The sequence below is a fragment of the Adiantum capillus-veneris genome, chromosome 13 (assembly GCF_014529385.1).
Source record: "Adiantum capillus-veneris isolate H3 chromosome 13, ASM1452938v2, whole genome shotgun sequence".
NCBI classification, from domain to species: domain Eukaryota; kingdom Viridiplantae; phylum Streptophyta; class Polypodiopsida; order Polypodiales; family Pteridaceae; genus Adiantum; species Adiantum capillus-veneris.
The window spans coordinates 139,121,165-139,147,842 of NC_140943.1; the positions used below are offsets into that span (position 1 = coordinate 139,121,165).

General features: G+C 44.6%; 1 protein-coding gene across 3 annotated transcripts; it reads right to left on the minus strand.

The window, feature by feature from the left end:
• Nucleotides 1-26,466, minus strand: LOC147444953 (phosphatidate cytidylyltransferase 4, chloroplastic-like). Of its 3 annotated transcripts, XM_086527466.1 has the most exons (9): nt 26,259-26,466; nt 26,050-26,090; nt 25,591-25,690; nt 25,070-25,440; nt 1,877-2,070; nt 929-1,038; nt 701-834; nt 478-593; nt 1-374 (listed from the first exon to the last, which is right to left on the minus strand). In XM_086527466.1, the coding sequence occupies exons 1-9, from the start codon at nt 26,301-26,303 to the stop codon at nt 298-300; spliced, it is 1,188 nt and encodes a 395-aa protein (XP_086383592.1). In that variant the 5' UTR covers nt 26,304-26,466; the 3' UTR covers nt 1-297. The 3 variants fall into 3 exon arrangements, with proteins under 3 accessions (XP_086383592.1, XP_086383591.1, XP_086383590.1); XM_086527465.1 differs by having other exon boundaries at nt 25,591-26,090; nt 26,259-26,417; XM_086527464.1 differs by having other exon boundaries at nt 25,591-26,426.
• Nucleotides 26,467-26,678: the final 212 nt, after the last annotated feature.

Consider the following 26,678-nt stretch of genomic DNA (forward strand, 5'->3'; position numbering starts at 1 on the left):
AGCAACCAGTGCAACGCTTCTACTATATCAATTAGAGCTTTCGGTTACATTCAACAAAATCTCAGCTATGACAATGTTAACGCACTTCTTTGCTCAATGATATATACATCAAACAGACTCTTTGCTAGCAAGGAGAGAATTTCCATGTACAGCAAACCCACATCCTTCAATTTGAAGGCAATGGGGGTCTATGCCATTTTGATATTTGCATCGAATCCTTGTGTAAGTGTCCCAGTTGACCTGGTATTTGCTGGTCCGTATGGAGAATATCCACATGTTTTGAAGCATCTCCCCAGACTAGATTAAGGTTTTAATGAATGAATAGGCAAGAGCTCCAGTGAAAATATAGCTGTCTGCACGATCAAGTATGCCACCTACATAAAAAGGGTGCTTATGCCATCAGTACGTCAACATTCCAATAAGAAATAACAGACAACTTGGACTCCGAAGATTCCGCTTTTCAAAAAAGAAGCCAACCATGCCCAGGGATCAGTCGCCCTGAATCTTTCACTCCTGCATCTCTTTTGATCATGGACTCCGTTAGATCCCCAAATAAGGAGCCAAGAAAATTGAGCACCGCATAGGCAGCAGCACTAGAAGGCAACCAAGTACGACTCAAAAAACTCAGCTGGGACTCTGGAGAACAAGAACATACATCGACAACTCACAAGGAAAATCCTGGTCAAAAAGGATTGCACACCTCAGTGTCGATGGAGGCCAGCACAAAAGCTTGCTAAGCAAAACCGCAATAAGTACGGCAGAGCTCAATCCAAACACTGCACCTTCCAAGGTCTTTTTTGGGCTAACAGTTGACAGTGGTGTTCGTCCAAGATACTGAGAAAAACATGTGCTTTCAAGGAAACAACTTCTGTACATCAGCAAGTTCACGCATACCTCAAATGATTCCATGAACGCCAGAAAATATTACCTTCCCACCAAGGAATGCACCTGTATCGGCAGCAATGATGCTGCTTACAGAAATTAATGTCGCCACCAGCCCCACTGTTAATTCTCGTTTCAGAAAAAGGGGCATAACCTCTGAACAGAAGAGGATTGATGTCATTAAAAACAGTAAAACCACCACCCTAATGCATCTTGCATCACTGCAAAAGCGTCATACACATGTGTGTGTACATGTGTATACGTATGAGACCTGTGTGCCGTGTACACGTATGAACAACTAAAGTCTAGAATTCTTCATTTGATTGTGTTCAAGTTTAGTAAGCAAAACTTTCTTGGACCTGTGCAAGGGAGCACACGCACATAATCTGCAATGCAGGGTGTTCTCCCTCTCCAAGTGTTCCCTCCGGAAAGATTCTTAGAACGCCGAGCAAAGGATTGACAATGATAATCTGAAAGAAGTGACTAGGTATGTTCCATAGCCGAAGGCTGGAAACAGAGAGAGCTATGCGACAAGAGGCTAGAGGAGGCATAATCTCCCAATATGCACCCCTAAAAGTTGGTTCAAATGTGCATATATTGAGTTCCTCCCTCATACATAGCTTTAACATGAGCTCTATGCCCCAAGTCAACAAGAAGCAACTTTGCTTAAGAGCAAGATTAATGCCCTTGTGCTGGGCTCCCCACCAGAATACTCTAGCAACATCCAAGTTCTGGTGGCTCTTACTCTGGCTCTGTATAATACCTTAAGAGCTGAAATAAAGCCTCTAACTTCCTTTACTCCTATTAGACATACCCCCCCCCCCCCCCCCAAAAAAGAACAGTTACCATAGGTTTTTTAACAAAATGCTTTTTCCTGCTTACTATGTGCAGAAATTCTTACAACATTGAAATCTAAACAAGATCCCAAATTGCATCAACTGGCACACAACATGGATGTAGCATGAATGCTGAGCTAAGAGTTCAAGGTACTGACTAGAGCTTAAAGCAGGAATGGCCGTGCCACAGCGCAACTTGATCCAAAAGCTTGGCAAATATCCACAGTAAAAGAGCCCAAAGATTACACTGCTTAATTGAGCAAAACGTGGCTTCTCTCGCTGTAGAAGTAGCACAATAGCCAAGAAAAATGCAGCTGTTGTGACCGCGACACTTACCCTGCCCCCAAAATACCTGTCAAAAGACAACATTGATTAGAGAATGGAAATACTTAGAAGAACCAAATGCCAACATCTCTTACCAAGAAAACAATGACATCATAGTTGGTAAAAAGACATCTCTGACAAGTGTTCATTATGATCTCACCTAGGAGAAAAAACATATAAATAGTTGCTAGCAACACCTGAACCTATATCAAGCCTGTGCTACTTATGTTTTTAGCTTGAGGGCAAATAAGCATTACTCTAGAGGCAATGTGGACACCTGCGGGGCAGACTCACATGTAAATATGCTCGAAGACACGTCAGCCAAGAAAACTACCAATCCACACTCCATATGCAAAGAAACAGCAACCGCTAACGATGGCAGAGCCACTTGCCCCCCCAAATCCCCAATCTCTGATATCTAGTCTGACGAAGGATCTACATAGCACAGATCATCAATCCAACAATGTGGGTCGCCACCATAAATGCGGGGCAGACCCACATGTAACTATGCTCTCAGACACATCCGCCGAGCAAACTACCAATCCACACTCCATACGCAAAGGACATCCTAGAAACAGCAACCGCTAGCAATGGCAGAGCCACTTGCCCTCCCAAATCCCCAGTCTCTGACACCTAGTCTAACTAAGGATCCACCGCACCAAATTCAACCTGTTGCTTCATCGGTAACTTTTGGCATAGACACTACTAATAGCCCAAAAGCTTCAAGGTATAGCTCTTTCCGAAGAGAATTTGCGAGGTTCTCCTCCTCCATCCACTTTGCATCGAGGGCCAAAAAGTACCTTTGACCAAATTATCCGGTGGAACTAGCTTACCTTTCTGTTCTTTTCTCGTGCCCTTTGACTTGGTAGCCTTTCTGGCCTCCGTGTCCTTGGCACCTCAATCTGGATCTGGGAAATTCTCTGATTTACCAGCTGATTCCCTTTCCTTTCTTTCCTTGTGCCCTGGGTTTTTATGTCACTATGGAACTTGCCACCACCACCGCCACCTGGGTACACAATGGTTGGAGCCCGTAAGGATATCCTTATTATCCATATCCGAGATTTTCACCTAACCAACAAAAGGATTTCAAGGATGGCAGCACGATAGTAAAATTTTTCACTTTTTCTCGAGTGAAAGATCGAAAGAAGCCTTGCAGTTTCTACAACAATTCAAAAACATCTATGCTTGGGGGAATTATACAGAAGAATCTCTCAAGCAACGGATTTTCTTAAGGATAATGCTATGCAATGGTGGAGTTCAATCGCGACACAACCGCATGCTCCAAGGACATGGCAAGCTTTCAAATTATTTTTACATTGCAGTCATATGATCTCTCTGTTAGAAGTCCAAATTTTCCCAAAATGGGGCAACTTGAAAATGCTCGCCACGAGGAACATAGAAGGCTACAACCAAAGGTTTCTCGACGTCTACCTTCCGGTGTCTTTCTTCAAGTTGAATTCCTTGGAAGACGAGTGCGAGCGATACACAATTGGATTGCCATCACCGTTGTAGGAGTATAGTTTGTCCAAGCAAGTATTGACCATGCAAGAACTTATGGACCATGCCGCCGTCGGCCACAAACTTATGATAGGGAAGCTCAGTTTACTATACACAAGAAACTCCGACAAACAATCAAAACTCCAAGCAACAACGAACATATCCAAAGATGGCATTGCCTTCTTGCATCAAGAGTGCACCCAGACTACGACCACAAGCATCACAGTAAACTTGAAATGGCTTTTGCAAGTCTGGCAAGGCTAAAACTGGTAAAAGAACCCCTTTCTGAGTCAGCACATGCAAGGGAGAAGCTATCTCTGCAAATTTTCGAATGAACCGCCGATAGTATGAGCAGAAGCCCAGAAAACTTCGAACTTCATGAACATTCTTCAAATCGGGCCAATCACGAATGGTCTCAACCTTGGCCGGGTCCATCTTTACACCTTCCGCTGAGACGATGTGTCCCAAAAAGTGTATCTCTAGCAAGAAGAACTCACTCTTTTTCGCATTTTTAACCAATTTATGTTTCCGCAGTGCCTGGAAAACCTATAACAAATGGTGTCGGTGCTCTGCCTCACTCTTGGAGAAGACGACGATGTCGTCAAAGAACGTGCCCACAAACGATCGGTACTCTTTGAAAATTCTATCCATCGTATGGTTGAATGTTGCTGGAGCATTCGTAAGGCCACATGGCATCACCAAATATTTGTACAAATCAAAAGTCGTCCTGAAAGTTGTCTTGAAGACGTCGCCAAAAGCACTTCAGATCTGATGATATCCACTCTTTAGATCAATTCTCCTAAAACAAGAGGACCCTTGAAGTCTGTCGAGTATATCATCGATCCTTGGGATAGTGATTTTATTGAGAGCTCTATAGTCAATGCACATTCTCCAAGATCCATCTTTCTTTAGTACCAACAACACCGGCGAAGTAGGTGAAGTGCTAGGTTGGATAAGACCCTTTTCAAGAAGTTCTTTTACTTGGTTCATTATTTCTTTATTTTGGGCTCGGCTGGCTCGGTAAGGTGGCCGGTTCGATGGTGTACTACCCGGAATCAAATCAATCGTATGATATTCAAGATGTGGAGATGGTAACTCGCCTGGTGGGCATTCAGAGAAACAATCAACATGCGCATGTAGAAATTCTTGTTGTTCCTTTTCTAGATCAGACATATTTGACCTTTATTCATCATTCACTTCTTTCAAGAACACCGAGCAAACAAAAAGACTGAATTTCATTAATTTAAAAACAGTCGAAGCCAATACAAGTGGGACGGACTCGCCCTTCAACTTTACATCAAGTACATCTCTTGGCCCTTCTCATTCTTCAAGATAGCTTTCCTTGCCCTATAATCGACCACGGCGTTGTTCTTGTGGAACTAAGGGATTCCTAGCAGGACGTCACACCCAAAGGCATGATATAAAAGTCATCGTGCCCTAGATAACCCTAACAATGCAAACAAAGTTTTCCAATGACAGGTGTAGTGGCAACATCTCGTCAGGGTGCCGCTAGAACAGCCACCGCCTGTGGCCTCATTTCCTCGCATGTAATTCAAGTCAAGCCGCCAATTTGGGTGAAATTAAGTTGGCCTTGGCTCCTCTGTCGAAAGAAGATTAGGGATTCGTGGTCTCGCACTTTGCCCCATGCACGGCAAAGTTCAATACTTTCATCCATCTGATCAGGGCCGGTCTCCACACAATCTGGTATCAGTCTTGCTTTCATCTTTTCTTTTCTCTCGCGCTCTCCGGCTCCTCTAGAACTCTTTGGCCTGTCTCCTCATTATCCTCGAGGTACCTTTTTGGAGCATCGTGCTGACACGTCCACTTCGCCGTTTTGAGGTACTCGGATCATTGTTCCTCTGTCAGTCAGGGACGTGTATCTTTCTTTTTCCAAAACTTCCCTCTTCTTTCGTTACCATTATTCGGATTCTATCCCGTCCTTGTTCTCAAAAGTTGATTAGTTGGATGCGTAAGAGTACCCGAATGCAAAGCAAACCCTTGCTTAGCATGTCCCATCAGTTGTTGTATGGACTCGGACTTCTGCAGTAAGCAGTAATCTATCTCTTTGGGTAGACCACAACAAAATCGCTCGATTTGTTCCTTAAAAGTGATCTTTTTAAAGGAGAGGCCAATAGGCAAGTATCCCGAAATCTCTGGCATTAAGTATCCAAAGTATCTTCCTTGATCATTCGAAGATAATTCCAAGCGGTAACCACATCACGTGAAAATAGGAAGTGAAAAGCCGCTTGAAACTGCAGCCACTTCTTCGCTGCCTCCTTTCGTAACAAAAGAGTGGACCATTGTGTATTTTCCTTCAAATAGAATGTTGCCCTTCGAACCTTGGGGTGCTCTGAATAGCGCCCCCCTGAATAAGCTATGTCGAATTGTTGAATAAAAGTGAGGGCCTTGTGGGAATATAGGAAGCCTTAAAAAGCATCAAACTTTAGTGCTTGTCCACCCTCCTTGAATCTTTGGTTTTCTTGCTCTTGTCCTCGAGAAAGTCATATTGATTGGCTCTGTAAAAATGCTTCCTCTTAGAATAAAACATCAGTTCATTGGAGTCCAAACTCTCAAAAGAGGATGAAGCCTCCTCGGAGCTATCTGAATATTTCCGAGATCTTCGGTGGGATCTGCTCTTCTTAGTCTTCTTCTTGTTCTTTCTGTGTCTTTGGGTCTTTCTTCGTTTCTTCTCCTTTCTCTCCTATCACTGGAATCGGAGGAGGAAGAGTTGTCAGAACTATCAGAAGAGGATGAGGACGAACTGGACACATCCTCAGAGCATACACGCTTCTTTGTCTTTCGTGCATTTGCAAAAGTAGACTTGTGACCCAAGTAGCCAGGGTAATCTGCTACTTGACTGTCTCTCTTTGAATGCTTCTTGGTCTTCAAGAGTCGGTTGACTCGTCTTTCCACTACGTCGTCAAGTTCATCTTCAATGTACACCTGCAGAACAGGTGCTTTCTTCAAAGCTAACTTCGAAGGTGAATTGATGACCGTACGCCACCGAGAATGCATCTCATAAATCTGGTCAAAAATTTCGCATATTGAGAATCTTTAGAATATTGGAGCATCTGTTGAGCACACGCATCACCTTGCTGTTGACGTTGCATCTCCATTCATTCATACTCCGTGGGCTGAGGTGGACTGTACTCTCCTAAATCAACAGAAGGTGGTCATCGTTTATTTGAATCTTCCGTGTTCTCACCGGACCCCGAGCTGTAAGGTGGATTGTTTTGATCCTTGCGGAATTCGTCGACTGAATCCATGTGTGTCGCGGTAGAAGGGATCGGATTCTCCTTGGAAGGAAAATTGATCGAGCTCTCATACCACTGTAACAGACTTGGACACCCCAAGTCGGAAATCTGGCACAACACACAAGAAAATACTTAAAAGCCACTTAACAAAATCTTATCACAATTTAATAGAGACGAGACGGCTCGACGTAGTTCTGTGCCCAAAGGTATTGGCCGCAAATTCTGGTGCCCCTTTCGGTATTTATTTTTATATTAATGCTTGATCAAAGTACAAAGTCCGAGGGTCCTCTTTGCTCAATGCTCCCAAGTAAATCTGAGAGAAGAGAGACCCCAGTTATATCTTTAAAGGCACATGGCCTTCCTAAATGCAATACATGAAAAGCTTCACTTCTAAAAGCGTCCAGGCCCAAAATCTAGCGTTGGCGGCAACTTCCGTAAACCGCGGGAAATCTGTAACAAACTTGGACACCCCAAGTCTGGAATTTGGCATGACACACGAGAGAGAATCACCTTCAACACTTCACACTTAAATCACAATTCAATTGAGTCGACAAGGCCGGTGTAATTTCATGCCCAGAGAGATTGGTCCCAAAGACTGACGCCCCTTTCGGTATTTCTTTTTGCATTAATAATTGAGCAAAGTACAGTTGCCCTTGGGTCGCCTCTACTCACCACCTCGTCGGCACAAAAAGAGTATACCTAGATGAATCCAGGATAAGCCCAGATTCACCCTTGAAGGAAAGTGCAAGGTATAGAGCCCAAGGGACTTATTTAAAGGCCCTCGGCCGTGGGAAAAGCAAAACCAAGAAAAGTTGCCAAATTCAAAAGCAAGTGGCTCCAAAAGTTAGCGCTAATTCAGCCAACGTTTCTTGCAAAATTTTGTACGGCCAGCCATGTTAGCAGTCCAACGCGTTTTGCGAAAATCCGTACGGTCAGCCACGTCAACACCTCAGCGTGAATTGCGGAAAATTTCGTATAGCCAACCACTTGTATCTTTTTTATGCTCTGGTGTCCCTAGGGCCCTTTCTGCAAGGGCCCTAAAAGTTGGGGACACTTATGGTCATGCCACGTCATCAGTTTGTGACATACCCCCCTCTTGAAAGAGTTGTAATCGCCCTCAATTACACCTGCAAAATAGACAAAGGCCATAAACCAGTTCAATAGACACTGACTCTAAGTACGACGCACTAGACCAACACAAATCTAGCACTTGCACAGAGACGACTCAGTCAGTGCACATTTACATCATATCAATCACATAAAAATTGATTCCAGATCTAAGACCATGATTCCTGGCAACGTATTTAGCAATCGCATCCAAATCCATCTCGGACCTCACTGATATCGGATTAGCTAATTCTTATTGCGATCATGTCTATAGATTCTCAAGACCGAAATGCTGCAATCATTTTGTCTTTCAGCCCTGCACTCAAACAAAATCACATGAGAGAGTACACATCAATCATGTTCAAGTTTGGGAGTTTCCATTTTCAATATTCATAAAGTCATACAGTAGAATACTGTCAGCACAGCAGTATCCCTGAAATCCAAAGGGAAGTCAGTGACTCTATTCCATCCAGGTAATCTGTGACAAAGGAGCGGAGTCCCCTCTTGTGCAGTCCCGTCTACACCAGATTCAACCCTGCTGATCTGCGGAATCTTTCGGAATAGACACAGCTAAGCCGAAAGCCTCAAGGTAACGTTCCAAAATCTAAGGAATATCTGCTAGGTCCTACTCCTCAACCCACTTCGCATCTAATGCCGGATAGTTCTTAAATTTCACTTAGAACCTCCGAATCACTTTACCTTTCACTTTTCTTTCCTCATGGGCCAGAATTTGTTCTGGAACGAGTATCTCCTCGCTCTCTTCCACTTCGGGTTGCTCATCGGGCTCCCCGTCAACTAGCACCTCACCCTTTAAGGGTTTCAAGAGATTCACATGAAAAGCATTGTGAATCTTCCAAGTTTCTGGCAACTTGAGTTTGAAGGATACATCATTTATCTTTTCTTGAATCTGGAAAGGGCCATAATACCTCATTCTAAGCTTGGGAAAAAGCCACTCCTTTCCCTTTTGTTTCCTTAGGCATGCCTTCTCAAAACATAAGAGCACTCAATCATCTTCCTTCAACTTCAAGTCGCGTCTAAGTCGATTTGCTGCCTTCTTGTGCCGTGCTTGAGACTTCTCTAGAGCCTCCCGAACCTTGGTAAAAGCAGTGTCCAAGTCCCTCGTGTACTGATGGGCTTCAAAAATCTTGTCCTTGGTGCTTAGAAAGGGAGGGACCTTCTTAGCACCTTCGATTACCCAAATGGCGCATTCCCCGTCGAAGAGTGAACTGTGTTATTGTAGGCAAATTCCACCAAAGGCAGATATTTTTCCCATTGAGTCATCTGGTCCAAGATGTAAGACTTCAACAAATCCAAAACCATTGAATTGGCTATCTCGGATTGCCCATCTGTTTGCGGGTGAAATGATGATGAGAACTGCAATCGCGTGCCAATATTCTCCCAAATGGCCCTATCACATGCGCACTTTACTTGCGCTACGTGGACATGTTCTACCCCAATCTAGCCTGATCCAGTAGCTAAGTGGCACCTTTATGAGCCTCTCGCACGACGTGCACGTCCAGGCTGGTCATAGTTGCATACACTCTCTTGCACAGAACAACATTTCATCATGCAGGCATTTTATTGCGTGAACCACCTCTTATAGATCATTTATTAATAAGTGACTTTTCATTTACCCTTGTTGGAATGTAGGTAGGGCAAATAGCTAAAGGAACTATAAAAGAAACCCATTGGGCACTCAAGAGCAGTAGAAAAAGCAGACACAAATGGAGGCAGGCACCCGATCGGCAGCTCCTCGGGAGCTCTAGCGTTTTCTCCAGGATCAGCCCAACGTTTTCAACATCAAAAGACCAGCGTTTTCAGCCCATAAAACCAGCATTTTCAGATCAGCCCTGAACCTCGCCGTACAGCACCCTTCCCGGTTGCAAAACCTCGCCGCATTGACCATCAGTAGTAGAATCAGCCTAGCACTTTGGTTTCAGCCCAATGCAGCCAGTGCTTTGCAGATTCAACCCAAATCAGCTAGCATTTTTTTCATTTCAGCTTTGCATGCATTGGCGGTTGCAAATCCTCACCGCAGATTGCAGATTTCTAGCAAAAGTACCTAGAGTTTTCAGTTTTCAGCCTTAACATCGTCGTCGTCGTCGTCGTTGCCGTCAAGTACCACAGCATCAGTACCCATTAGCATCAGCATCCAATCATTGTATGAGCATTTGTGCAAGAATAAAGAAAGTACTTGCTCTGGCAACAGAGCAAGGGGGCCCTTGAGGGTTGGGACCCAACATCCCTGTGTCATCCCTTTTCTCTCTCTTGTCTCTCTCTTTCTTTCAGTTCAGTTAAGTCTTTCAAGCATAATTAAAGGGGACGGGGGGGACGGGGCCTAGGGCTGGGGAACGGCCGAAACCGAGCCGGGAACAGTCGAAAATTCATCCGACCGGCGGGGTCGCATGCTGCCGACCGGGGACGAACGAGGACGGCAGAACAGATTTTCAAATTTCGAAAAAAAGGACCGTTTTTAACGTCTCTTTGCAACCAACGTTCACTTCTTTTGGAGGGGTTTGGCCCTTGGGAGGCTATAAAAGCACCCTTGGGCCTCATCTTCTCTCAAGCTCTCCTCTCTACAGTCTACCGTCTACACTCTACACTCTACGCCGTCTACGGTCTACCTACAAGCACTCAAGCTCTACCCTTGACTCTTGAGTCTCTCTACCCACTCTCTCCCTCTTCTACCCTCTCAACATTGAAGCTCTCCTTTACTCTCTCTCCACACAAGCTCTCCTCTAAGCTATTAGCTCTACTCTCTCTCCACCATCATGTCATCTCAAGCTAACTCCACTTCTCAAGCCGGCTCTTCTCGAAGGAGGCCCGCCGTGCAAACATGGTCGTGGTGGGATGAAGTCGACTCTAGCACGCGTGGTAAAGGTGGCGGTGCAAGACCATGGACGTGCAAGCTATGCTCGTACAAGAGAACGGGTGGTGCAAACAAAGTGCGAGCTGTAACAAACTGCTAGTGTGCCAAAGCCTAAAGAATGGAGCCAACTTACAGATGTGGCCGAGAGGCCTAAACCCTAAGAAGAACAAGTAATAGAAGAAGTGTCACAAAGTGATGATGTGGTTTCCCGAGAGCAGAAAACCCTAACCCTAATTTCTGCCAAAAACCCTAACTGTTGAAACCCTAATTCCAAAAACCCTAACTGCTGAAACCCTAATTCCAAAAACCCTAACTGCTGAAACCTAATTCTGGAAACCCAAACCCTAAAACCTGCAAACCCTAATTCCAGAAACCCTAACCCTAAAACTGCAACAACGTGGCAGATTTTTGAAAATTGCGCTAGCATGATGACGTGGCAAGCTGTACAGATTTCCGTGATTTATGTTGGCAGCTTTTGGCTTTGCTTTTGGACCAGAAGCTTTTGAGTTTTAAAAGCTTTTTACTGTAACTACTTTTTAGTCCAAGGGCCTTTAAATATGAGGCTAGGGCTCATTCTCTGGCATGCTTCCTGGAGAAGGTGCAGAGTCCTGAGTACCGGCTTGTACTTTGATGATGCAATCTAAAGAAATACCGAAAGGGGAGCCAAGGTTTGGGACCAATACTCTCTGGGGTGGAATTCCGCCACTCCGTGTCGCGTGTCATCTCTCTCTTTCAATTCAGTTCTTATTGAAGTGTTAAAAGTCTGTTTAGTTTGTTCTTTCTATTGGCACGTGGTGCCCGTCTTGTGACACGAGCCCATCTACTTCATGAACCCGGTCACGAGGTGAAGTTTTGCCCTCGAGTATCTCCCGAGAAGAGGTTGGAGCTTCTTGAGAAGCTCACGGTGTCACCAACGTGTGACTACTATCTATCCTTTTTGTTGATTTCTTTCTTATTATTTATTTACTTTCACTTTTTGGAAACACCCCTCGGGAAATCTAACTGCCCTGCATTGCATAGCTAGTGTGGAACTGTTCAGAGGAGTCCAGGCCTGAGGGCAAGAGAGCACTAAGGTTGGAAAAGGACTATGGTTAGCCAAAGTGGGGTCATTGACTAGCCAAAGTGGAATCCTTTGCTACAGAGGCTACATTTCAATTCTGGGTGTGGCTGCAGTGTACAAAGGGGGTCAGATGACCTAGAAAGATACAATGGCAGCATCTCCTAAAATTTAGGAAACTGCTATTTTGGGACCTGAAAATGTGTTTGCGTCATTACCTCCAGAATGACAAGGGGAACATTTTATTACTCTGCCGTGAAGTCAACTGGGCAACCGGTTGGGAAATTTTTAGGCAGCAACACCGAAACGGGAAATAGGCTGTAAATGTGCCAAGTGGCACATTTCTGTGCACTTTCCTCATGCATGAAGAAGTGGCGCTGAATTTGAAGGAGGGAGGGGCTCATTTGCAGATTTTTGTCACAGGTTAAGAGCTATGGAGTGTTTCCTTTCCCTCTTATGTACAGTGCGGTGCAAGGAGTGATGCCCTGCACGCTACGCACTGCCCTCTCTCTCCCCTATGGCAGTATGTTATGCCCCTCTAGTGGGCTTTTCAATTGACCAATGTACAGTTGTGTGGGTTCATGCGCGATTACCGAGGCAAGAGCCTCTTGCACAGGTACTGGATTAGCTAGCGGCTAATCCCCCGCAGATACAAGTGAATTCGGAGAGGTTTCACGCCAGAAATCTCGTCCGATTCAAAGGGCAAGTAGCCCTACAGGTGCGGGAGCTCGAGGACTTGCTACGGATGCGACCGGCACGCGAAACGGAGCCCGAAACAGTAAATTACAGCCTGCTGTGTATTTTTGCAGGTTTAGGGTTTTGGCCCTAAACGGACCCTAATACCCCCAGGAGGTTCGGGGATGCGAGGGGACCACTGTACAGGTGATCTGGCGCATTTTCGGGGCTGAAAACAGAGAATTCAGCGTGCTGCAGATTCTCGCCAGGTTTTGCAAAGTGCCCGGATGCGTTGGGAAAGTCATTCAATGCGTGGGAATACTGACTGTGAAGGGTCCTAGTACAGTTATGCTGCCGAAATCGGGCCGGAACAGTTGAAATTCAGCCAAGCTTGTGCGGGGCAGCTTGTAGGGAACCATAGAGTTTATTCCCTCTTTTTAACAACAAAAAAATACCGAAAGGGGCGCCTAAGTTAGGGGCCAATCTGGTGTCGGTCTTCTCATACAGGTGCAATCTAGCAGCCTGTATCCCTTTCCCCTTTGTTGTGTCTTGAAAGTACAGGTAAAGTGGGCGACAAATTAAATGGGTGAAAGCAAATTAGGTTTAAGTCTAAAGTCTACCGCCCTTTTTGAAGTTAACAGGCCAGTTTCATGGTTCCATCGCCGGGATTAAATCACTTTTTCCCATAGAAGTGAGCCTTGGTCAGTTTGGGCTTGAAGACACAGGGGATCATAGACCAGACACAGGAAATTGCAATTATGGCTGACAGACCAGATGATGTGACTGAAGAGGTTTCCTCTTCACACGGTCAACAAAAACATGAAGTGGGTGAGTCATCAAGACCACCACATACGGATGATGATATATTCAAGACCCAGTTGGCTACTGCTGTGGCTATGTTCACACAAGTAATGCAGAACCCGAGGTTTTAGCCTTTCTGCAACCTCCTCTTCCGTCTCAGCAAGTTGGGTCACTGGATCATATTCAAAAGCCTGTTAAGGCTCGAGCACAGGTGATTCATACTACACAGTCAATGGAAACACCTGTACACTTGACGGAGAACATGCAGTCTCCACAACCTGTGCCTAAGGTGCAAGAACAGGTGGCTGAGATGCCAGTCTTTCAAGCTGTACCAGTTCAGCCAGCCACTTTTCAGCAGCCTATAGCTGGTTCTAATGGGCAGGGAAGCAACCTACAGGCTATGCAACAGATCTTCCCACCACCTTCAGTACACCCTGGCTATTTTGGAGGTGGATCGGTATTCCAGAGCATGGCTGGTCATGCACCTGGAAATCAGTTTTACACGCCAGGAACAGTATTCGGGGGTGCTCAAACGATGATGCCTAACCCCATGTATGGTGTCACGGGCATGCTACCAGGGTTTCAAAGCACTCAAGGCCAATTTGGGATGCCACATGCAAATTTTGGTATGGCTGGAATTACAAATCAGCAGCCAAATATGGCATTTCCAGGTCAACTAAATTGCGGTCATGGAACACAAATGAACCCTAACAGTGTTCCCATGTTTCAGTCACTTCCATATGACAACTTAACGCCGCTGGAGAGGCCAACTCCGTACAAAGAAGGTGGCAAAGGTGTGACATTCACGACCTTTACAGGGTTTGATGACAAGAAGAAGGCTCTCTCATTTCTCCAGCAGTTTGACAAGGAATATGCAGGGGGAAACTTTACAGAGGCTTCAAAGGTCCGCAAGGCAGCCACTTTCTTGACACGGAATGCGGGACAATGGTGGACAACTTTATTGCTGCAAGGGCAAGCTCCATCCACATGGATTTACTTCAAGCAAATTTTTGCAACAGCATGGTTATCTGATGACTTTGAAGCAGATGTCATGACAGAATAGCACCAACTTAATGCTACTACTTGCAAGAATCTGGATGACTACAATCGGAAGTTTTGGAAAGCTCTACTTCCAGTAACTTCCTATAGGTTTGTGCAATTGACAGAACAGATTGAAAAATACTGTTGTGGCCTACCCAAAGGATTGAGAAAGTACTGCACAAAGACCAAAGTCACTACTTTGACGCAGCTCATCGAGGTAGCAAACACTAGCAATGGTTTGCTCAAGGGAGAAGATTGTGAATTTAATACTGGCATCAAGGAAGGATCAGCCAAGAAAAATTCAGCGAAGAAGTATGTTCCCAAGGAGGTTCCTAAAGTGACTCAGGAGCCAGCCAACGCAGGGAAAGACAAAGCTACGGTTGAATCAAAAAAGGGACCAGCGAAGAAATGGAAAAGACGTTTTCCTCGCAAGTCGGAAGAGCAAAAGAAGGTCTTGAGGTCAGAGAACAAATGCTTCATCTGTGAGCAGCCTAGCCACATTGCTTACAATTGTCCTACAAAGAAAGGCCAGCTGATTCTGAAGACAAGGAGGACAGGAAAGGAAAAAAGCCCATGGCTGGTCTAGTGCCAGATATGGTGGGCGACAAGCCAAATTCAGATGCAAGTGAGCTTTGCAGAGCATGGGGAAAGGTCGGGGATCAAACAGTGCTTATCTTCTTTGATCCAGGTGCCAAAGCCAACTTCATTTCCCCAGAATTGGCTTCAAAGTTGGAAATCAGACTTGAAGAGATGGGGTATACAACAGAGGCAGGTTTGGCATGTCCTGGCCATACAAAGGGTGTGACACCCATCATTGGAAAGTTGCGCCTACATATCCAGTCCTATGTAGATGCTGAAGAATTTTACATCATGCCACTGGACCAATGTGATGTGTTGCTAGGTATTCCTTGGTTGTTTCGTGTACAAGGAATCATGGATGCCTACAACAAAAAGATCACTATACAGAACAGGGGAAAGACTCACATTCTGGATGTAAAGCTTGAAGGGGAGTCTATTCCCACTGTATCAGCTTCTGCTATTACTTCTGTAATGAAAAAGCATCTTTCTGCGTACTTGGTTTTTGCACGTGAAGAGTCAGATTGTGATGCATTAAATTTATATGTGCTAGATAAAGGAAGGTCGATGTTTTTACAACAATATAGTGACTGTTTTTCCGATTCATTACCGTCTCAATTACCGCCAGAGAGACCCGAGGACCATGCGATAGATTTGGTGCCAGGCAGTAGCCCACCAAATAAGCCTCCGTACAGGGTTAGTGCGGCTCAGCAGAAAGAGATAATGAGCCAAGTACAAGAGCTGTTAGAAAAGGGGCTGATTCAGCCCAGTTCATCCCCATTCTGTTCTCCAATGTTGTTGGTGCAGAAAAAGGATGGCTCATGGCGTATGTGCATCGACTACCGTGCACTGAACAAGAATACCATCAAGAATAGGTTCCCTATACCTAGAATTGATGATATTCTGGACAAATTAGAAGGAGCAGCTATGTTTAGCAAGATAGATCTAAAGAGTGGGTACCATCAGATCCGCATTAGATCAGAGGATGTGCACAAGACTGCTTTTAGAACGACGTTTCGCCTTTACGAATTTTTAGTGATGCCCTTTGGTCTCACAAATGCTCCTGCTACGTTCAATAGGATGATGGACAGATTTTTCCGTCCACACCAGCAGTTTGTTGGTACATTCTTTGATGACATGATAGTCTACTCAAAGAATGAAGAGGAGCATAGGCATCACTTGGCCATTGTGTTCAAAGAGCTACGCAGTCATAGGTTGCTCATCAATGCAAAGAAAAGTGATTTTTTTCTGGAAGAGATTCACTTTCTGGGACACATTGTCTCAAAGGATGGTGTTAGAATGGATCCTGCAAAAGTTGAAGCGATCAAGTCATGGCCAGATTTGAAGACGGTGCACGATGTCCGAAGTTTCTTGGGACTATGCTCCTATTACAGAAGGTTTATCCGAAATTTCGTTGAGATTGCTTCGCCTTTACATGCTCTTCAAAAGAAGGCAGTCACCTTTAGATGGACACAGAAAGAGATTTCAGCTTTTAATCTCTTAAAAGAAAAGATGACTTCAGATCCAATCATCGTGTTGCCAGATCTTAGGAAGTCATTTGTGGTCCAGTGCGACGCCTGCGGTAGTAGCATTGGTGCAGTGCTAATGCAAGATGGCAGGGTAGTAGCCTATGAGAGTAGAATCTTGCAAGGGCCAGAAAAGACTATGCAAGTCTATGAAAAAGAACTGCAGCCCGTGATTCATGCGCTCTTAAGTTGGAAACACTACTTGCTAGGTGCAGACTTTGTTGTCCAAACAGACCATCAAACCTTGCGATACTTCTTGACACAGGCAAAGTTATCTGAGAAGCATATGCGATGGGCAAATATCTTGTCCATGTTCCACTTTCAGATTGTGCATATGGAAGGCAAGAAGAACGTGGTGGCTGATGCCTTGTCAAGGAAGCCACAAATTTCAGCTGTGTCAATTCCTTATCATTGTGAACTTAATGATATTAGGGAACAGTATGCAAATGATGAAGATTTTGTAAGGGTCTTCAAGCAGCTAATGGATGGACAACGTCATGAACACTATCTTCTCAAAGATGGGTTCATGATGATGCATGGCAGATTGTGTGTCACAAAGCCATTGCGACGCAAAGTTATGGAAGAGAGTCATGTCCCACCGTATGCAGGGCATCGTGGTATCGATGCTACAGTTAAAGCGAATGAGACATTCTTCTACTGGCCTACATTGAGAAGAAATGTGGATGCCTTTGTGCGAGAATGCCTAATTTGCAAGAAGGTCAAGTTTGACAGGCAAAAGCCACCAGGGTTATTGCAACCACTACCTATTCCAGATAAACCATGGGAAAGTATTGCTATGGATTTTATCTTTGATCTTCCGAGAACGCAGACAAGAAACGATGGTATTTGGACCATCATTTGCAGATTCAGAAAGCAAACTCATTTTATTCCTGTCAGGAAGAAGATAAAGCCAGATCAGATGGCACGTTTGTTTATGAGCAATATTTTCAAGTATCATGGCATGCCACAGTCGATTGTTAGCGACCGTGATCCACGCATGACAAGTTTGTTCTGGAGAGGCTTGTTTGAGAATATGGGCACAACACTCAAATTCTCTTCGTCATTTCATCCTCAAACAGATGGGCAGTCAGAAGAGACAAATTCTATTGTCATGGATCTGCTGAAGTGCTATGTGTCAGAGCATAAAGAAAAGTGGGAGCAATATTTGCCATTGGTGGAGTATGCATACAGTAATACAGAGCATTCATCAACTGGCAAGGCACCCTTTGAGATAGTTGAAGGTGGCAAGAAAGTTCCTCCCATACTGCATACAAAGGACAAGATATTTGAAGCAGATAAGTATGTTCAGGACATGGATGAAATGTACAAGAAGGTCAAAGTGGCCTTAGAAAAGACTCAGGCAAAGCAAAAGAAAGCAGCTGATCGTCACCGTCGTGAAGTGGTACTTTCACTTGGTGATTGGGTGCTTCTACGCTTTGAAAAGGCAAAGTTAAAGAAGATGAAGGGCAAGGAAAGACTGTTTCCAAAGCTCAGCATGCGTTACTATGGGCCTTTTCAAGTATGCGACATAATCAATGATGTTGCATATAGGCTGAAATTGCCTGAGAGTTGGAAGATTCACAATGTGTTTCATGTGAGTCTTCTCAGACCCTATGTGGGTGATGTGCCAGAGGATATGCCAGCTAAAGATCAGCCAGAAGTCGAGGGACCTTGAAGAGATCTTGGTCCCGGAACAGATTTTGGCACATAAAGAAAGAAAAGTGAAAGGCAAGGTTGCTAGGCGTTACTTGGTAAAGTTCAAAAACTATCCACCAATGGATGCTAAGTGGATGGAAGAAGGTGAACTTGCAGAGTCACCAACTGTGTTATCACTTTACCTTGAAGCCTTCGATTTGCAACCTACCTTGACCCTTTGAGTTTCAAAGCTACATGGATTGTCAGAGTGACAATGGCTTCTGAAACAAATGATGTACATGGTATTTAAAGTGAGCTCAAATCAAGTACATGTTCCATAATTTAGAGCTGTACAGATTGTCAGTTTGGCAATTGCTCTTATGGAATGTCCAAAAGTTTGGTTAGTGCTATAGAAGTGAGTATTTCTTGTCAGTTTGTCAAGGATACAGTAATTGCTTCTATTAAAGGGTACATGTGTAACTGCATTCTTAAACTCTCGGTTTGGGTATGCTCGAAAGTGTTACTGGGCCCAACGTGTACTTAAAGACAGTGGCAAAATGTGTGGCTACCATTTTGTCATTGGAAAGTTAGTGACTCAAAGCAATGGCACAGTGCGAAGTTACCACTATGTCATTGGGACAGGGTTCACACGCAGGCAATACATGTGTCGACAAGGTGTTGAATACATCAGTATTGATTGTGAGCATGTACGACATAGATGCAAACGAGGACGTTTGAGATTTCAAGAGGGGGGTATGTCACCAGCGTGTGACTACTATCTATCCTTTTTGTTGATTTCTTTCTTATTATTTATTTACTTTCACTTTTTGAAAACACCCCTCGGGAAATCTAACTGCCTTGCATTGCATAGCTAGTGTGGAACTGTTCAGAGGAGTCTAGGCTTGAGGGCAAGAGAGCACTAAGGTTGGACAAGGACTATGGTTAGCCAAAGTGGGGTCATTGACTAGCCAAAGTGGAATCCTTTGCTACAGAGGCTACATTTCAATTCTGGGTGTGGCTGCAGTGTACATAGGGGGTCAGATGACCTAGAAAGATACAATGGCAGCATCTCCTAAAATTTAGGGAACTGCTATTTTGGTACCCAAAGAATGTCCTTGGTATGGTTGCAGATGGAGAGGCGTCAAATAGGGCAACTGGGGCTATCATTGAGGGCATGTATCCCAGCATCCATGTCACATTTTGCATGGCGCATTGCCTCAATAACCTCCTCAAGGACATAGGGAACTTGTCATGGATTTCAATTTTCACCCACCATTGGTGACGCCTCTCGAATTGTCTCCTTTGTGCTCAACCATCAAAAAGTGCCATAAGTTCTCAAAGAGGAGCCACTTGTCCTTGCTCAAATATTCAGAGACAAGATTTGCATTCAATTGGCTTATGCTAGGCCGCTTGTCTACATGTGGAGGAGCCTGAAGGGGCCTCTTTCTCAGTGATGAGTTCCAGGCCATGATGGAGTCTACGTCAGCAACAACAGGATTGAAATGCCGAGAATAGGCCGACGACGCCACTTGGTGGGAGGAGATGAAGACTCTTGACGCCATGGTCAAGCTTATTCTACACCTACTTCGAGTTGTGGATGGCTTGGCAAAGTCTACAAAGCCATGGATCGGATGATAGAGACACTTGAGAAGCTTATGCCGACCCTGTTCAGTATGCGGAGATTCATGGCTTGTGTGAGTCGAGGTGGAATAGATACTACTCTCCACTTCATGCGGCACCTTATGTGCTTGACCCTGAGTTTCAAGGAAGGCGTCAAGAGACCGACAAGGAGGTGAGCAAAGGATGGCGGCTTGCATTGGAGCGCCTTGAGCCTAGCAGTGACACTAGGCGCAAGATTAGAGACGAGCTACTCAACTACAGGTAAAAGAAGGGCTCCTATGGATGTGTAGATGCACAGGTTGATCGCAACAAGATTGGCTCGGTTTTGTGGTGGGAGGACTATGGCGGAGATGGCCCACATTTGCAGCGCTTGGCTATTCGTGTCCTTAGCCAAGCATGTACCACTAGTTGCTTGGAGCAACTATGGAGTTTATACAGCCACATTGCCTCTAAGAAGAGGAATCGCCTTGGGGTCGAGAGGGCCTATGATTTGGTGTTTATGAGCTAACTTGCGCATGCTTGCCAAGAGCGTCACACACAAAGCAGATCCCTTCACTGAGTGGGAGATGGCACAAGAGAAACCATCTATGGCCGATACACTTTTGGAGGAGCTAGAGGAGGACTTCGAGCCTCAATGCGAGCCTCGCGAGGCCTCATACGTCGCTGACAACCTCGACTACGACGAGGATATGGAGATTCAGCAGGCGAGAACTTCTTGAGTTTGATGATCATTAATCACTCTCGAGTCTAGAGTCTACCTACTACATAGCCCTTTGTACTTTTTGTTATCCTTGAGGCTTGTCCTAAGTCCTTTAGAATTTTTGAGCCCTTGTGGCATGCACTTTTCATTTTGTATCCATCGATGTTTTATTAGCACATTTGCGCCTATATGACTCGTGCTCTTTGGTCTATTTAGTGTAAATTTGTGGTCAAAGTGATGCTCTATGTGTGTGGCATGTGTAGGTCAAAAAATGCCAAAAAAACTTTTTCTTTTTGCCGTACCGACCCCCGTCCTCGTTTCCTGACTTTTGTCGTTCCGTCCCCGACCCGCCGTCCCATGTAACTATGCTTTCAAGTGAAGTAAAGTGTCCCTTCTGTTTGTGCGGAGTACTAGATCCGAGCTAAATCCATAAACACTTCCACTGCACCTGACATTGGTATCAAAGCTCTGTGCATACTTTGGCTTCGTGAACTCAAAGGAAGAACCCCAAGTGCCAAGAAGAACCAATTTAACCAACGTTTCTTGTAGAATTCCGTACGGCCAGCCACGTCAGCAATCTAGCACGTTTTGCGAAAAAAAAATTAACAACCAGCCACGTCAACACCTCAGCATGAATTGTGGAAATTTCAGCCAGCCGCTTGTATCTTTTTTATGCTCTAGTGTCCCTAGGGCCATGTCGACAGGTACCCTATAAGTTGGGGACACTTATGGTCATGCCATGTCATCAGTTTGTGATAAAATCTGTACAGTGTCACGTCAACAATCAGTGGGAATTACGGAACAGCCTGCTACATCAGTATCCTTTACGCCTTTGGGCCTCTAGCATTATTTTTAAGTGCCTTGTGTCCCCTGGCCCCATCGGAAGGTATCCCATAAGTTGGAACAACTTATAAGATTTGTTAACTATCAGTTTCCATCCGGGTGGACATGCCACATCATCATTTTGTGCCAATTGTAATCACGGATGATTACTCTTCTTTCAAGAAGGGGGGATGTCACAAAAATTGCTGACTTGTCAAGCCACTGAAAACCTGAGCCAACCTGCAGATCTCGGCCAATGGGGTCTAAACCCTAGAAGCAACAGAAGGAGTTTCTACCAATTTACGGTTCCTTGTCGAAAGGCCAAACATACTAAGAGAGTTTTAACAACTTATGGGTGCCCGTCCAATGGGGCCTATAATAAAATAAAGCATGACTCACCCACACACACAAGAAGACCTTGTATAATTACTGATGGTGTGTGGCAGGGTTGTACTTACGCTCTGTAATTTGCGTTGTTGACGTGCCAGTTGTACGAACACCCGTGTTCTGCATTGCAGACTATTCACGTGGTAGTTGTACGTGATCGGTGCTTTTTAGACTGAATGTTTTTCATGTGCGGCTGTTGGATGGGCCTAGGGCCTTTAAATATGACGAGAAGTCTCTCTCTCTCTCTCTCTCTCTCTCTCTCTCTCTCTCTCTCTCTCTCTCTCTCTCTCTCTCTCTCTCTATGTGGCATTCTCGGCCAGAGTGGAAGCAGAGCACAGCTACCGACTCTATATAGTGTTGAAGCAATATAAAGAAATACCGAAAGGGACACCAAGATTTGGGGCCAGTGCTCTCTTAGGGTGGAACTCCGCTACTCCCTGTCTCGTGTGTCATGCATCTCTTTCAGTTCAATTATTTTGAAATGCTTAAAAGTTTGTCTCAACTGTTCTTTTCCATTGGCACGTGGTGCCCTCCCGTTTCACTTTCTCCTGAAGTAAGCCTCAAACGGAGTCAATGAGGTAAACTCTCCACCCTTGTCCGCACAAATAGTCTTCAACTCTTTGTTTGACTCCTCCTCCACGAGTGTACGCCAATGCTTGGATATCCCAAAAGCCTCGTCCTTGGGCTTGAAGGAAGTATACCCAAGTAAAGCAGCTAAAATCATCCATCAGCAACATAAAATAAAGAGCTACACCTAAGGAAGAAGTTTGCATAGGTCTCCAAAGATCACTAGCTCAGTGTGTAGAGTCCTTTGGTATATCTCTTTATACTACTTCCCACATAAACTCTCCACCCTTGTCCGCACGAATAGTCTTCAACCCTTGTCCGCACGAATAGTCTTCAACTCTTTGTTGGACTCTTCCTCCACAATTGTACGCCAATGCTTGAATATCCCAAAAGCCTCGTCCTTGGGCTTGAAGGAAGTATACCCAAGTAAAGCAACTAAAATCATCCGCCAGCAACATAAAATAAAGAGCTACACCTAAGGAAGTCCAAAGAAGTCTGCATAAGTCTCCAAAGATCACTAGCTCATTGTGTAGAGTCCTTTGGTATATCTCTTTATACTACTTCCCACAAATGCACGAAGTACATTGTCCTCGCTTACTCCCATTATCTCAAAAGCACGACGAAGAGCATCAACATCCAAATGGTCAAACGGATAATGCCAAAGATCACTTGTAAAAGAACCTGTAACCGAAGAAAGAGCTCGGAGCTTGTAGAGACTATGCCCCTGTGACCTCCTTGCTAGAGTCAAGATCCTATACAGACACTGCATCCTCCGTGAACACCGACTCCATGCCTAACTTGCACACTCCATGCACCGACATGAGACGGAACCCCAACTTAAGTACCTTGGACGTGTGCACAGCCCCTCTGTCGTCTACAATCAACTCCATGGTGCCCCTGATTTGTTGCCAATGAAAATCGAACCACAATGTCATCGCATGTGGGATAACCGATCCTTTGAAGAAGTCGTGTGCCATGATTCGTGATCTAGGATCCAGGTTTGAGAGTTTCAAACCACAAGAGTTGTCTCAACCTCAAATGTCTCTGAAGAAGTCTTTGAAGGTAGCACCTTCAAATAAACAAAGGTTGAGGCCTTTACTGCTGCCAAAGAAATAGAAGCCTTCCCAACTTGTTTTCAACACTTTCACCAATAATGGCCTTGATCTCCACAATTGATGCAATGCCTCTCAGATTTCAAAGCTTCTTTTTCAGTATCCATCCTCTTGTTGTTATTGTTCGCGATGCATCATGAACAGCTAGGATGGGGAACGAGGGGCGGGAATCTTGTTTCCACAAGAAGCGTTTGGAACAAGGGAACGGTGCTTTGGCGAGGGAAACGGGGGGACCATGGCGACACGAAGCCCAAAAATGTTGTTGCAAGACCAAAAATTTAGTTATTGTTGCTTTTCTTCTTCCCTTTCTGCTTCTTGTCGTTGTTGGAAGAACCAGCCAAGGCTTCAAAGGCTTGCTTCTTCTCCACAATATGAACCGAAGCTCCTTATCCGATACCATTGACACTATCTCTTCCTAAGTAATGGTGTTCAATTAGCCACTCTGAATCAGCGAAGAATAAAAGTTGGTATAAAGAGGAAGCAACTAGGCCAAAAGCTGAATAGCCATGTCCTCCAAACTAATCTTCTTGCCCATCTGAAGTATCTCTTGTTGAAGCTCCTGCACCCTGTTGATATGGACCCTCCTGGATGTTTGCTTGACAACCACGATCCGCAATCTTCTTCATCGGAGACACCCATCATATAAAGAGGAAAGTCACTCTCACATCATCTTCATGTCCTTCATCAATCGGATGTGACTGATGACAGATGATGTACTATTGAGGATAATAAGCGATCGAATCCGAGCATTGACACGCTCCAACAGCTTCGCTCCTGCAAAATCCTTATTAATAGACTTTCCTTAATTGACAAAAGCCTCCAAACTCGTATAAGTTAAAGACTGCCATCATATTTGCTCTCCAAATGGCATAGTTCTCGCCATTCAATTGCCGATCAGTAGGAAACTTGCAAAGGGTAGGGATCTTGATTGATTGATCTCCTACGCTAGAGTAGAATTGGGACCAATCTGCCCACTTCTCGCCAAGTGTGGCTTCATCGTAAGCAACCTCTTCATGTCCTTAGTTGAGATGTGTTATGGGTCAAATACACACTCCTCATGTCAATTGGACATAGACAAAGGAAAATAAAGATCCCTTAACAGAAGAGCATCGCATTTGCAAAATTCATTTGTTGGAGCCACAGCAAGCAAGTAATATATAAATAAATATAGATAGAGATATATATTATATAAAATGTGAGGGCATTTCTTGCCTATTTAAGGAGAGCTTTGGGCTGCTCTCGAGTATTAATGTTTAGGGCTGCTCCCAACAATCATGGACTATATTGATGCTTAGGGCTCTTCTTGTTAACGATGAGCAAAACATAGAGACACTCCTCTAGAACAGGCACCCACATACAGATCCTATACAGACTCAACAAGCTTCTATACCAGAATACTGCTCAGAGGCACTGGGCAGTCATACTCGCAATCAAGACACCTACTATTCCAATTGCTCCAACACCTTTAAATAGGGCTAGAGAAGGTAGTACAAGTGCATGTGAGTCCAAGCTCACCTCCAAATTGAATCTGGGTCCGACCTCTCTTTGTAGAGTTGTAAACACAAAATGGAATTATAACACTATCCAGCTTAGGTCATTGTCATATACTTTCAATGAATGTTTTCTTCAACTTCTAGTATCGCAAAAGTTAATGCACTAAAGCTCAGCTAGGCCCACAGACATGTTAAATAAATGCCTACCATGGCTGACTGTAGTTATGTTATTTTCTCAGTTATCTTTCTTGTGACTTCAAAACAAGCAAAGGGAAGAGGGTCACATACAAAGTCAGCAACGGAATTGCTGCACAAATAACTGAGCAAGCCCTCGAGACAGTGTGTGGAGGGGGGGTCATCCCATCAGAAATGCCATCACTCCTTACAAGATCAAAATACTCCCGAGTTCCCAAATATACAAATGTAGCCATGAGCGCAGTAAACCACCAACCACCTGCTATCACTGCTCCACCCATGCCAAGACCTATCCCTGTGCCAAACACCACTCTATTCAACATCTGGTTTTTCTGTTTTCCTTTTCCATCTGGCTGTTTCCCTTCATTATTCGTGGACACCTGTGCAGCTTCAGCCTGAGTTGCCTCTGCCTTCACTTCCTTGTTAGCTGAACCCTCCTCGTCACTCACAAGTTCAGCAGCCTCCTACACAAAACTGTAACGTGAATTAGACAGAAATACGCAATAGAAATCATCAAACAACACGGAAAAACACAGAAAAGGCTTCTACTAAGATTCATCACAATGATATCTCCTTCCAAAATGTTGGAAATAGAGCATAAACGAGAGTGATACCTTTACATCACTGCAATCCTCGACTTGTCCAACTTCAGGGGTTGCAACTCGACAAGTATTTTGATGCTGAGACTGGCTGGCTGCGGTCGGAAAGAGACCCCTGCAGGCACCCAAGAAGTGTAACATCCTGTTGACATGCCGTTTTCGGTGTGCCATTGTAGAGAACGATGAAAGAGAAGACCAACATGTTGGTCTAATAGGCAAGACTGAAGGGTTGGTGAATATATGAGAAGAAGCTCTAGCAGTGCCGCGCTCTTGGTGCAGGCCATGGTACGCATGAAGCTGTGAACTGTACAAAGGCTTCCACGAACTGCATTGATAGATTGGTAGGGACCTCTCTGAAGTATATCTGTATGTTTGTGATGCACTCATCTCCAAAGAAACGAACGGAGCACACACTTGAACTATTCGAATCCAGTAAAATTTCTGAAGACCTTAAAGTCCCTTCCTCTCATTCACTTCTTGAGAGCACGGCAAAAGCAAAACATGGGTTCCCAACTCTGTATGCAAAAAGGAACGACAAGACACCTCACAGCTTGAATGTGGCAGTGCTCTTTCTTGTTTGCGTGTGGCTTTGATGGAAAGATGGTTTGCGCCAAATAAAGCTTCAAATCCTTATGCTAGACTTGTATAAGCTGTGAAACACCATGGACCTTGGAGAGAGATACCTTGACCGCAGGAAGCCTACTCGATGCAGAAACAGCCATCTCCATCCCAAAACCTGGCCCTCTGCCAAGCGTTCATAGAAGAACTGCAAGCAGATGGAACTTATAGCAGCTTACGAGCACGCTAGCAACGCCCTTTTCCATCCACAGCACTCCACACGCCCTTTTATGAAATTTATCCGTCCTTTGCCTCTGAATGACGTGATTTTCCAAAGCCACCTAATGCGAAAAAATTCTCTTTCGAATTTCCAAAGCAACTTTCTATTTTGTAACACGGGTGACGGAATTTTGTTTCCTCTCTCTCTCTCTCTCTCTCTCTCTCTCTCTCTCGGGGGATAGTCTTCTACGATATAATTCTCTTCTTCTTCTTAACCTGCATCATTTGCCAACTTTAAATTCTGATCTAAAGGCATTTCAATTGGT